The sequence below is a fragment of the Trichomonas vaginalis genome, chromosome III (genome assembly GCF_026262505.1).
Source record: "Trichomonas vaginalis G3 chromosome III, whole genome shotgun sequence".
Classification (NCBI taxonomy): domain Eukaryota; phylum Parabasalia; order Trichomonadida; family Trichomonadidae; genus Trichomonas; species Trichomonas vaginalis.
Genome location: NC_067205.1, coordinates 7,793,660 through 7,807,012, shown reverse-complemented (window position 1 = coordinate 7,807,012; position 13,353 = coordinate 7,793,660). Strand labels below are relative to the sequence as shown.

Genomic DNA, 13,353 nt, shown 5'->3' with positions numbered 1-13,353 from the left:
AAACAACTTCTTTATGTCTAGAAAATTCTATCTTGCCTTTTATTTTTTTCTCGCTGTGAAACGTATTCGGTCATTTTTTTAAAAATTAATTTTTTGTTAGAGATAAGAGCTAAAACTTTGCAGACAACTCCCCCATGTCTAGCAAATTTAACATTCGTCTCCCATTTTTATATATTTGGTTTAGAATGTTCGAAAATGCGTAATATGGTCATTAATATTAATTGAAAAGAACCTTGAATTAATTCAATCTGATCTCACAAAATATTTTAAATTACAAACTTCGTAGTTTGAATAGATAATTAGTATTAAACTTAAATAACTAGTTTATTTTTGAATAAAAATTATTTGAATTTATTCAATTTTGTGAATTTTCCTTCAAAAATCAAGTTTAAATATCTTATTTGCCATATAATTATAAAGACAATGAAACATATTCGAAATTGAAAAGAATGACTTTTTCTGTTCTTTCAATCATTCAATTTGAATTTTGCAATATTGGATTTCTCATTAAATAGCTATTAAAAACAACAAGCAATTTAACTTACATTCAAATTTATTTGTGTTATATTCAATCTTCTCAAAACTTATAATTTTCGGCTATAGCATGATTATATGCTATATAATATAATAAACCTATAATAGTATCATTCTTTCAATTATTTGAAGAGAAAACCGAAAAAATCTATTTTCGGTCTATAACAATATCTTTATGTGATTTCTTACTTTTTTTGACTAATTCTGATTTAATTTGAAAAATGATTTTGTTGCATTGCGAAAGTACTAAAAAAAATTATCGATTATATTCCTCAGAAATTTTTCATAAAAAAAATCGATTGTATATATTAATGCGTGATATAGAATGATTAGTAAATTTTGAGTAGTCAAAAATTCAAAAATTTTTCAGAGTTGAACTCATTAAATGTCTCACCCTTACGGAAGATCAACTGATGGCGGGTGGAAGAAAGGCCCTAAGTACTCAGGTAATACTGGATATAACCGTGGTGGATATAAACCAAGACCACAACCAAAATTCACACCATATGTTCCACAACCTAACCCAAATGCAAATAATCACCAAGGCAATGCGACAACTTCACAACCTGACCCTATTTTTAACAAACAACACGAATTACTACCTATTATTTATTCATTAAATGAATTCAGCGGCTTATCTCTCATCGAAAAGCTTCAAAAGATTCCAAAACGTCCTTTCTACTATTATAAAATATGCTAAGTACTTCTTGAGGCAATTGAGAAAAAAGACAAGGAAACAATTGAATTTGCAGCCAAAAACGATTATTTTAAACTCAAACAGCCCTTTGACAAATACCCAGCTATTGTTATTTCAGCTATTGATAAATTAGGTCTTAGTTGCATCCAATTTTTAACGAAATGTGGCTACAATCTCAAAGATGATTACATTCTTCACGAATTTAGTTACCGTGGCGATTTGAATGGTATGAAATTTGCTCTTCAATACCATGCTGTTAATGAACGAAATAGTGATGAATGGACTCCACTTCATAACGCTGCATCAAATGGACAAATTGATGCGTGCAAACTTCTTTTATCACAACCAGGAATTGATTTAAATCCAACAAACAATCACAATGAAACGCCACTTGACTTGGCAATTAAAAAAGGCTATCAAACTGTTATTGATTATTTGAGACAAAACGGATGTGTTGCATCATCACCACCACGACAAAATAGACGTAAGTATTATAATTCCCCTCCAAAAGCTCTTTCACCAATTGATGAGCTTAAAAATCTTAAACCAAATCCATCTAACTTTAATTCAATATACAAAATTGTTGATAATGCAATTTTGAATCAGGATGCTAATACAATTAGATTTGCAATTGAAAATGAATATATGAAAGTCCAAGACACAGACAAACCTTTTTATAATAATGTTGCTCTTGAAGCTGCTTTTAGAGGAGGTCGAGACTTTATTATATTTTTGGAGGTTTGCGGATACAATCCTAAGAATGATTTCTTTCTTCACAAGTTTGCTCAGATTGGAGATGTTGAAGGTGTAGAATATGCACTCAAATTCCATGATATTAATGAAAAAGGCGAAAATTGGTGGACTCCTCTTCATTACGCTGTAGACAGATGTCAAATGGAATCTTGTAAACTTCTTTTATCAAAACAAGGAATTGAAAAAAATCAATTAAATCAAAAAGATGAGACTCCCCTCGACCTTGCTAATAGAGTATTTAAGGATGAAACTGAAGCTGAGAAAAATGCTCGTCAAGAACTTGTTGATTTTTTGAAAAGCCAAGGATGTCAAGAGAGTATCATAAAACCAATTATAATAGATGATGAACAAAAGGAACCATTGAATATTCCACAAGATTTATCATCTATTCAAAAGCTTCAACATGTTCCAAAAGAACCAAGAAACTTTGATATGATTTTTGGAATTCTTCTCGATTCTTACGAGAAAAATGATCATGAAACTATTGAATATGCAGTTAAAAATGATTATCTGAAGCTTACAAAAGCTGGTGATAGATTAACAAATATTGTCATTGAAGCAGCAACTAAAGCAAATCTTAAATTCATTCAATATCTAGAGAAATACGGATACAGTCCTAAAGATGATTTCATTCTTCACGAATTTAGTTACATTGGAGATGTTGAAGGTATGAAATTTGCACTTCAATACCACAATGTTAATGAAAGAGACGGTGGTGAAAGAACTGCACTTCATATTGCTGCATCAAGCGGACAAATCGATGCATGCAAACTACTTTTATCACAACCAGAAATTGATAAGAATCCAACAAACAATCGCAATGAAATGCCACTTGACTTGGCTATTAAAAACGATAATCAAACTGTTATTGATTATTTGATCAGCAATGGATGCGAGGAAACACAGAAAACACTTGTCCCTGGTCAGGTTCGAATTCATGTAATTAACTAATTTCTTTAATTTATTATTAAATAAACTTTTTAATATTATTACTTTCAACACCACTTTGTGATATCATCAAAATGTCACCTGGGGATTTTTGAGGTGTTTCAAATTAAAAAAAAAACAGTCAAAACATAACTGAAAAATTAGTTGTTTTAACAAAATCTTTGTAAATCAGTAACAAAACAAAGGATTGAAATTCTTTTTTCAATATATTCTTTTGATAGCCTTGTAAAAACCGATATATATCGTTAAAACATAATATTTAGTCAATTCTGAGTAAAAATTTAAAAGTGCTTAGTTACAAAATAAGAAATATAATAATTATTTGCAGTCTGAGTTGTTTGAGGAATCACAATCGTATCTCCTTTCTTCTCATAGTTCTGGCAGATTATTTCCAATGTGAAATCGTCAGATTCGAAGTTGATATGAGCCGGAATTTGGGATTCTGTGAAAATTTCGCTGATGAAAGCCTTCTGGTTGACATCGTATACACGTACAGAGCATCTGTTGTTCGAGCATCCTCCGAGAAATACTACAGGGAACTCGTTGATTTTTCCTCCTGTTGCAGAAACTGGAGTAAAGTCTGTAGTATCGATGGTATTAATAAGAGATAAATGCTCTGCATCGTATACGCGGACGTATTGGTCAGTTGAGCCAACAAACAGAAATCCATTTGCACAAAGTAACAAATTAATGTTCCCTGTATGGCCAACTAACCTTTCTGTAATCTGTAAGCTAAAGTCGAGGGCATATACTGTATGGTAGTCTTTAGAAGCGACGAATAAGCGATTGAAATGAGAAGCCAAGAAATCTGGCTTCTTTAATGGATTGTCGTTGAATTTGATATCGAATTTTGACGGTGGAGTACTGTTTGAGAGGTTTGTTCTAACAATCATGCCTCCTGAAAGAGTAAAAACGTAGTCAAAAATATTACAAATTCTTCCTTCGACTGAAGGGATCTGTATTTCGTATTCTGATGCCGCTCCGATCTCTCCTTCCTTTTGGTCGCGAATATTCTGGAGTTTGTACGAACAAACGCTATTTCCGTAGTTAATCCAGAGCCTTGTATCATTTTCATCCAAAGTAATTGACTTAACAGGTGCAGAAGAAAGTTTAAAGCTACGACCGCAGCAAAATGCTTCTGTAACTGAATTCGTATTTTTAACAACGCAAAGAGTTGTGTTAGAGAAGTCCGAACAGAGGTAATTCTCGATTGTACTTACTCCGATGTTAGCTGTGCCTTGATATAAAGCAATAAGGCGCGCCGAAATGTTTTTCGGAATTGTTTGTTGAGTTCTTATGAAAAGTTTGTCCTCTTTGATAGTTTCGAGAGTTGCTGGGATGATGTAGGATGACTCATCATCCTTGCAATGGATTTTCTTTATTGAAAGAGTGTTTCCCATAATTTCGATGATTTGATTCATGTATTTTTCATGGTTTATCTGTTCTTCTTGCTTCGAAGGGGAGAGTTCAACGATTGATAGTCTTGAAATCGCTGCGAGAAGCTTTTTAAGTAGAGAAAACATTTCATTTTTGAAGGCATCGAACTGGTTTTCTAATAAATGCTCTGGAATATCTGGAATTTTGAGCTCGAGTGGTGTGAATACGTCCAGCTTTTTGTTTTCAATTGGGGTGGAGCTTTGACGTGAAAATTCTCTTGAATCAGAATTGAATATGCTATTTTTCTTTGGTGGACATGCATCCAAAAACTGAGGGGATGAATCAAAAATGCTTGGCGTGGAAGCTCTTGATAATGAAAATAAATCAAGAAATGGAGAGGTAGATCTTGAAGGTGAGCGTGGAGGGAATGACACAGATAACTCTTTCGTCTGAGACTTCGTATCGTTAATTAAAGACATGTTTGCAGGTGGAATATTAAAGGAATTATTATTAGAACTGATAGAGATGTCATCTAATAAGGAAGGATGGGTTGGTATATTAGGTAATTGCGGTGCGCTAGGAAGTTGCACAAATTTGGGCGTTGATTCCAGAGTTGGAGGTAATAACGGTTGCATTTCCATTCCTTGGGAAAGCTGAGAGAAGTTTTTCTGATTATTTCTGAGCCACACTCGGACATTGGTAGTGTTCCAGTGATCCGGATTGATTTTTTGTAGCTTGTCTAACAATTGGGAAATTATATTATTTCGCTCGTCGCTGCGAGGCTGAAACGAGAAATAAATAGGAATTGCAGGCACGAGGATCTTTTTTTCTTCATCATTTGCATCATAATGCTGACGTGACATTGAATTTTAGATTTTCGCCGCCAAAAAAAATTTAGCATAAACTATTCAAAAAAAAATTTATCATTTTTTGATAAACGTTATAATTTTTTTTTATCAATCCAGATCAAGTTTAAAATTATGCTATATATAGTTTAGGTATCCAATTAAATGTTTGATGTAAGGGTTTCGTTTTGCGAAAAAAAACGTACAATACGCAATTTCGCTAAAAAAACATTTAGCTAGCAATTTCGACCTTTGACTCCACTCAAGACGTCACTTTTTTAATTTTGCGGTATCATATTTTTGGAAAATCTTTATGAATATTATATAAAAAGTCTCTTTAATATCTATATTTCATATTTTTATCGATTTTTAAAGTTTTGCGAAAAGTATTCAATTATTTTTGCTATTTTGTCGGGTAAATGTCAGATTTGCGACATTTTCTGATATGATATTCAGATTCTACGTTGATAATAATGCTTATAGAACCCTCTTGCTATTGTGTCAAAATTGCGAAACCGATAGCAAAAATATCTCGCAATATCAAAATTGAGATATTGAGTGAATTATGCATTATAGAGATTAAAAATCTGATTTGTGAAAACATCTCATCAGTTTCTAGCTAATTCAAAAATCTTTACTATCTTATTCGATTAAAATGAAAAGGAATAGTTTCATTATGCTTTAAATGACAGCCTTATAATATAATCATAGTTTTCGCTCAATATGCAGCATTTTTTTTTCGAAATCTATGGTCAATATCCTAAATACTGATTGCTTTGCATTCATATCTCTTACATTTTCTATACCCACATCACTATTCATTGCTATTCCTATCTTTTTCATTTTTGTTTGTTTCTCATAATTTCTCAAAAAACATGATAACTTGATATTTGTAAATATCATACTTTATAACGTAAATAAGAACTTGACCTATTAAGAAAAGCAGTAATGAAAAGAAAATCTGAAATTCATAAAAATTACAAGTTTCTGATGACAATTAGCTTAATTAAACCAGGTACAAGATTATATAATTGTATTTTCTATCCAATTATCCATATAATATCTTATCCAGAAAAAATAACTTGATCAATACCAAATGATTTTTTAACTAGTAAATAAAGTATTTTCTTTACACACACATTGTATATCATAGTTTTTTTTTGGTTTCGCAAAACATCCAAAAACAAATATGCTATAAAAGTGACAATTTTAGCAAAACGAAACCCTTATTTGATGATTGCAAAATTTTAAAACTAAGACCAATGATCGAATTTCCTTTAGTTCATATACCAGTATTTCGGAATCTCCTTTCGGTTCCATAAGATATACTAAACCATGCGACTTCATTTCTCTCATTAATTCATAATTTCATTTTATAGTTTATCAACAAATTTACATTTCTTCCATATTTTGGAAGAAAAGTGAACAATTGATACGATTACTGGTATTGCAAACGTTCGTAACTGTCTCGATAGTCTCATAACTACAAAAAAATGTATTTTTCTGAAAGTTTATATCAAAAAGATTCTTTTATTTTAATAATAATCACACAAATATTGTTCGGCTAGATATGCTATCGTCTTATGTATTTGCCTTTCCAAACATTTACTTCTATTGAAATGAAATCCTATAAAACTTAGAGATTGAACTTTTAAACGATTCTATATTGAATATACACGCCTATGTGTATAACATTTAAGTAAAATAAATGACAAATGAGAACGTTAAATGCGTTCTTTTTCAAGAAAAAATTAATCATAAAAAATGAATAGATGGTTAATGAATTATTATATTATGAAGTTTTGGTCAAATCAAATTTTTCAGAAAACATTTGAAAAACAAATATAATCTAATTATAGTGATGATTAAAATTATTTAATTATTTTTGTCTTATTGGTTTGAGAGCATTCAAAAACGGAATTGATTTTTTTATAGTTTTTAATGAATGTGTTTAATACATATCATTAAATATAATTTATGGTTTTTTCAACTTTTTCTGTTTTCAGATTTGCTTCAATTCCGATTTTCAAATGATTTGGTTGTTCCTATCCACCTCTGTTTCGCTTCGTCCTATCATTCTTGTTCCAGGAACAATGGGAAGCAATCTTGTTGCAACAATTACTAATAGAAAAACACATTGGTATTGCCCAAAAAATCTGAATAATGAAGAAATTTGGGTTGATGAAGAATATGTTATACCACCAATCGTTAATTGCTTAGGAGATTGGCTTACAATGCGTTATGATCCAACAATCAATGATGCTGTCGATCAAGAAAATTGTAAAATTGATATTGTTGATTTCGGAGGAGTCAATGGCATGAGTTTCATTGATGATATTTTCAACTCATCTAAACTCATCCCTTACATGCACGAATACATTAAATACCTTCAAAAGCACGGATATACAGTTGGCCAAGACCTTTTTGGCGCCCCATTCGATTGGAGAAGAGGACTTGTTCTTGGACAAGACCACTATGATAAAATGACGAAACTTGTCGAAGAAGCTTATGTTAAGAATGACAATCAAAAAGTTGTCCTTGTAGGCCACTCCCTCGGTGGTTATTTCGTTCATTACTTCTTAACAAACAAGACTACAGCTGACTGGCGTGCCAAATACATCGAATCAGCCTTATTAGTTGCACCTTCTTTCGGCGGAGCAGGAACAGTCGTTGAACAGCTTTGGAACGGAAAGGTTTCCTTCTTACGCAGCCTCGGACTTAACAAAGATATCATGGCAAAGCTTGCTTCCTCAATCGGAGCTTTATATGTTCATCTGCCAAACATTAATGCTTTCCAAGATGAAGTAGTTCTCATCGATGATGCAGGCAAGAGCTATACTGCTAAAGATGCCTTCGAAGCTCTCAAAGCAAACGGAAAATTCCGCGATACTCCAGAAATTGCAGCCCTTCATACCGAATTCTATCAAAACCAGTTGAAACCGCTCGATGTACCAACTTTCCTCGTCTACAATGATAGGTTCGACACAACTTCTGGATGGGATGCTCAAAAAGGAGAAAAACTACGCACTGATGGCGACTCAGTTGTCAACAGTTTTGGTGCAAAGTATGTTTGCAACAATTGGAAGACAAATAAGAAATTATTGTGCCATAACCTCAATTCTACGTCATATTGGTCAACTCATATCCTTATGGTTGCAAAAGAGGAATATATTGACCTTGTTCTTCAACATGCTCTTGATACTTCATGGGAAAATTAATCAAATAATTTTTTTTATTACAATATTGTATTGAAAGTAAAAATTTTCATCTCTATTCAAATAATATATACTTCATTTGTTTGCTATCTGAGGCCCATAATTATATATTAATTTTGATTTTTTTGGTCTAGAGAATTGTTGTAGGTTATTATATTCACATAACAGATCGCCAAATTTTATTCAACTCATTTATATAAAAGTGTGTTATTCATGTTTTTATATTGATAATCAACGGCATTATGTGTAAATAGCACAAAGACATAAGATGCACTGCACAATATTGTATCTTTTTCTAAGATTTCCATTGTTTTTTATTTTATAAAAGTGACAAAATGCAATTCTTTTTGTTTTATTTGTCAACACAAGCATCAATACAGGATGCAATACTCGGAGATTGGTCTGTGGTCAAATTAGAACAAAGTGGAGCTATAAATGATGATTTTAAAAATCAAATTTACGGAATTGAAATTCATAAAGCAGATGATAAAATAATTGGATCAATATATAGAAATAATATCGAAGCTAAGTCGAGATTAAACCCTTTCGTCGATGCATTTGAAGTAGAAGTTGTAGAAAACAAAATTTTACTAAAATCAACACAAAACAATATAGGAACCACAATAAGCTTAGAATTCGATTTAATAGATGGCAAATATGCTTTAACTGGCACTCTTTTAGATCAAGAACTTACAATTGCATTTAATTCAGCAGATTCTGCAAGTATTTTATATGGAGAAACTCAATACCTATTACAGAGAGAAATACAACCTGAAGAAGCGCCAATTTCAGACATGGTAAAGAACAGAAAGTCGAAATTTGCACCAAAACAAGAAAAAACACAAGAAGAGCCTCAACAACCTCAAGAAACAGTTAAACCTGATATAAAATTTACAGATACGATTAAAGAACTACTAGAACCGTTTAAGAAATACTTATACATCGTATACACAGCGTTGTTCATTTTAGTTATAGAAATTATCCTTCTTTCATGCGGCTCTGGCTGCCAAAGCTTCATGAAAGGTCGTGATGCGAAAAGAAAAGCCAATAAAAAGAAAAATAGAGCTAATAAAGCAAATAAACAAGAAAATGAGCCATCTGAGAAATAGATAATGTGGCTTTGAATAAATAGTATATAATTTATGTTTAACTTTTAATAAAATAATTTCAAATTTTATATTTTCGTTTTATTTGAAAATTTTACTATATTTTGGATCTTTTCATTGGTGTTTTGATACTCTTATTGATATATTACTTCAATTAATCATAATATTTTATAATTTCAAAACAAATATTTAGCTAAATGAGAAAGACTATAAGGTCCCACTAGAGATCCTTTGATCCTATGGGGAGATTAAATATAAAGGTTGAAAGTATGATTTACTATATTGCATGAAAAAGTTGAAATGCGTAAACGCCACAGATCTGGTGGAGTTATAAGTGAAAATGTGATTTATAAAGAAATATATTGTAATGCTCCAAAAACAAGTAAATGTTTCCGAGTATGACTATTAATAAAATTGTGTTCAACTAATAATGTTGCCATGTTTTCGCCAATACGACATGGAACATAACAGAATGTGGAAAGTTTATATCGATATGGAACATCAATGAATGATGAAAATCGGTAGATATAATTACCGAAAGATTCATCAACTGAATAATCATCTCTGAATGATCCTGTGTAAACAACTGATTCTAATTTAGAAGGATTTGAACTGATGTCGATAAATTGATCTAGATTGGCAAGAGAAATGTTATCACCAAATGTCAATTTTATTGTTTCCGGAAATGAACCGAAGAAACATCCCAAACTGAGTCACTTCCCAAATTGAATTCTGTAATTTTCAAATTTTGAAAAGCATTTACCTCAATGATGTTAAACTTTCCAAGATTGAAAACTTTAACCAGATTTTCACAATAAGTGAAAGAACCTCCTTCAAGTCTCAAGTTATTTCCTGTTAATCTTAATTGAGATAACTTAGTAGACGAAAATGAATAATCCTTGAATGTTATATTATCACCACTGATGGAGAGATCATCTAATGCAGTGCAGCCATAAAATCCACCGTCTATTATGATATTTCCATACAATTTGATATGATTCAACTTGGCACATTCGCCAAATGCATTGTATCTATTTTTTTCGATTTTGTCATGAAAAGTAACACTTTCTAAATTATTACACTGATAAAAGCATTTTCTTCAATTTCCTTCACTTTTCTAGGTATTGAAAAAATTACCAATGATTGGCACATTTCAAATGATTTATCTCCAATTCTCTCACAATTTGAGATGTCATTGATTAATCGCAATTTGGTGCATCCAGAAAATGCACTTGAACCAATTTCTTTGATGTTCGAAATAGTTACATTTTCTAATTCTGTACAGCCATTGAATGAATTTATATCAATTACAGTGTTTTTACCAGTAAAGCTGATTGATTGCAAAGCTGTGCATTGTAAAAATGACTCTTGAATTAATGAAATTTCACCTTCAATGTTAACAATTTTCAAATTAGGATTTTGTGAAAATGCATTAATACCTATTATGTTCGTTCCTTTAATGTCAATTCGAGTGATTGATGTTCGATAGAATGCATATTCTGGAATGACTTTAAGATCTCCAGTAATTTTAATATTCTTTATTGAAGACATATCTTTAAAGATAGAAGAAGACAAATCATAATTTGTTGCATTCAAAATTACATTATTAAATTGACAGTCTTCAAATGGCATTTCTCTTGTTATCATTTCTTTTGCAGATATCTCTAAATTTCCAAATTTTAATAATTTAACTGCTGATTCCATAATAATTACTTGATTCAAACCTGTTATATTCATTTTATTTGATAAAGGAGTCTCTTCTTCTTCAGATCCAATATATGATACATAAAAACTATTTGGTTGGAAAACAATGTTGTTCTGTGCAAAAATTTCAACATCTCCAGAAATGGGAATTATATCATTTGAAGAAGCAAAAGATTCTTTTGCGAAAAATATGTTTTCTCCTGATATTTTAACATCAACGAAATAACAATCTTTAAAGGAACCTTCTGCAAAAGTAACATTTCCTCCTTTTATTTCTATATTCGTTGGATGAGATTGACTGTTAGATAATAAATTTGCACCTAAATTAATTGATTTTGTTGCAATCAATGAAATACTATTAATGTTGTTTATTATTTGGAAGGATTTTTCACCTAAATCAATAGTTTCTCCATTGATCCAAATATTTGTTAATTTGTGGGTTGACTGAAAACATTCCTTCTCTAAAATAATGTCTTTTCCATTAATTTCTAAATCGGCTAATTTACAGAGAGAAATAGATTTCAAGTGAACAGTTCCAGAACAATGAATTTTTAGCTTTGTTAATGAACTGGAAGTTAAACTATCAATTAATAATGATTTGCATGTTATTGTTAATTCAGTTTTAGTGCTGAAAGCAAGACCTTTCATTTCTATATCTTCATCTGAAACTAGATTTGAAGGAATCTTGTTTTCTTTGATAAAATTTGTTTTAAATGTTACCGATTCTGTAAATTTTTCTGGAAATGTTATATCTTGAATACTAAATAATGCTTATTCACCAATATATTCTGAAATACTTTGGATTTCAAACTCGGTAAAGCTAGTACGTCCAGATAATGCATAATCTCCTATATAATACACATAGCTTGAAATATGGAAATCTGATAACCTGTTACATCCATAAAATGCATAATCACCAATGTAATCAACATTACCAACCATGACAGATGTTAAAGATTGGCATTGATAAAATGCATATTTATTAATTTTTGTAACATAAGTTCCTTCAAAGGGTTGCAATTGACTTTTATAGAATTTTCCAACTGCAACTTCATAATAATCTGACGAAACATGTGTCATTTGTGAATTGAACATAGAATATGGCTCATACCCACTTCCAGATATTAATTGAATTGTATCTACGATATTTGATGGATCAAAGATTGCAGATGTATTAATGTGAAGTGACAGTAGATTTTCGCATCCATCGAATAAATGCATTCCGAATGAAACAACTGTACTTGGGAATTGTGCGTTGATTAAGCTCTTGCAATTATAGAATGCATAATCACCAATTTTTGTTATTGATCTTGACAGTTGTAATGTGATTCGTTGATCTGTATATTGTACTACATTAGTTCCAAAATATTTCAAATTACTCCAATAACTAAATGCACCAGGTACAATTTCATTTTTACTTTCTGGATAAGTGATTTTTGTAATGTTACACCCAGTGAAAGCATCTTTAGATATATAAGAAATTCCTTCTTTCCATTCTATCTCATGTAAACTTTGGCAATCTTTAAAAGCATTACCTAATAATGTAATATTGTTTGATTGAAAATCAAATGAAGAAAGTGAAGAACATCCTTCAAATGCTCCTTCAATTATGATTTTATCAGTTGAATGTATTTTGACACTTTGTAAACTTTTTTGGAAATCAAATGTCAAATAAATATAAACAGATCCTTTAGAATCGATATCAACTTTAGTTACTTTGTAACTATCAAATAAGTCTTTGTCTAATGATATATTGTTTCCGTTCAAATAAAGTGAGAATTCATGTTCTGAATCTGATGCAGAATGAAAATTATAACTAGAAAAGTATATTTCATCACTTGTTATGTTGATTTTCTCAAGGACATTGCAACCATCAAATGACCATTGATCATTCACTCGGAAAACTTTTGATGTAATCTCTATTTCTCTTAATGAATCTGAATTTGTTATTGTATTAGAACCAAAAATTACTGATGTGATGCTAAGAGTGATTCTCTCTATCTGCGTGCTTCCCAAAGAATAGCAATACAAATAGGAATCAATTGAACTATTAATAGGTTGCATAGAAAATTCAGTGAAAATTGTCCCATCTAAAGCATACTGTTCTATCAGACAATTTTGCGCATTTAGTCCTAATTCTGACAAAAAGCCACAGCCATTAAATGAATTTGTTC

The 13,353-nt window shown here is 30.9% G+C and overlaps 7 protein-coding genes across 7 annotated transcripts, besides 1 other annotated feature; 4 read left to right on the top strand and 3 right to left on the bottom strand.

Annotated features, from left to right (window-relative positions):
- Positions 1 to 699: part of a mobile genetic element that runs on past the window's edge.
- A 220-nt stretch (positions 700 to 919) lies between these two features.
- Positions 920 to 1,234, top strand: TVAGG3_0661090 (uncharacterized protein; the record flags this gene model as incomplete). Its single annotated transcript, XM_001309442.1, has 1 exon — positions 920 to 1,234. The coding sequence occupies one exon, from the start codon at positions 920 to 922 to the stop codon at positions 1,232 to 1,234; it is 315 nt and encodes a 104-aa protein (XP_001309443.1).
- Positions 1,235 to 1,459: 225 nt separating this feature from the next.
- On the top strand, positions 1,460 to 2,935 carry TVAGG3_0661080 (temperature-gated cation channel protein; the record flags this gene model as incomplete). The annotated part of the gene is made up of 1 exon (XM_001309443.1): positions 1,460 to 2,935. The coding sequence occupies one exon, from the start codon at positions 1,460 to 1,462 to the stop codon at positions 2,933 to 2,935; it is 1,476 nt and encodes a 491-aa protein (XP_001309444.1).
- A 239-nt stretch (positions 2,936 to 3,174) lies between these two features.
- On the bottom strand, positions 3,175 to 5,189 carry TVAGG3_0661070 (transcription initiation from RNA polymerase II promoter; the record flags this gene model as incomplete). Its single annotated transcript, XM_001309444.1, has 1 exon — positions 3,214 to 5,172. One exon carries the CDS (start codon positions 5,170 to 5,172, stop codon positions 3,214 to 3,216), a length of 1,959 nt encoding a protein of 652 aa, XP_001309445.1.
- A 1,984-nt stretch (positions 5,190 to 7,173) lies between these two features.
- On the top strand, positions 7,174 to 8,419 carry TVAGG3_0661060 (O-acyltransferase protein; the record flags this gene model as incomplete). Its single annotated transcript, XM_001309445.2, has 1 exon — positions 7,185 to 8,372. The coding sequence occupies one exon, from the start codon at positions 7,185 to 7,187 to the stop codon at positions 8,370 to 8,372; it is 1,188 nt and encodes a 395-aa protein (XP_001309446.1).
- Positions 8,420 to 8,698: 279 nt separating this feature from the next.
- TVAGG3_0661050 (uncharacterized protein) lies at positions 8,699 to 9,505 on the top strand (the record flags this gene model as incomplete). Its single annotated transcript, XM_001309446.1, has 1 exon — positions 8,705 to 9,478. The coding sequence occupies one exon, from the start codon at positions 8,705 to 8,707 to the stop codon at positions 9,476 to 9,478; it is 774 nt and encodes a 257-aa protein (XP_001309447.1).
- Positions 9,506 to 10,543: 1,038 nt separating this feature from the next.
- TVAGG3_0661040 (ribonuclease inhibitor domain-containing protein) lies at positions 10,544 to 11,179 on the bottom strand (the record flags this gene model as incomplete). Its single annotated transcript, XM_001309447.1, has 1 exon — positions 10,544 to 11,179. The coding sequence occupies one exon, from the start codon at positions 11,177 to 11,179 to the stop codon at positions 10,544 to 10,546; it is 636 nt and encodes a 211-aa protein (XP_001309448.1).
- Positions 11,180 to 11,950: 771 nt separating this feature from the next.
- TVAGG3_0661030 (antigen BSP-related family) lies at positions 11,951 to 13,243 on the bottom strand (the record flags this gene model as incomplete). Its single annotated transcript, XM_001309448.1, has 1 exon — positions 11,951 to 13,243. One exon carries the CDS (start codon positions 13,241 to 13,243, stop codon positions 11,951 to 11,953), a length of 1,293 nt encoding a protein of 430 aa, XP_001309449.1.
- Positions 13,244 to 13,353: the final 110 nt, after the last annotated feature.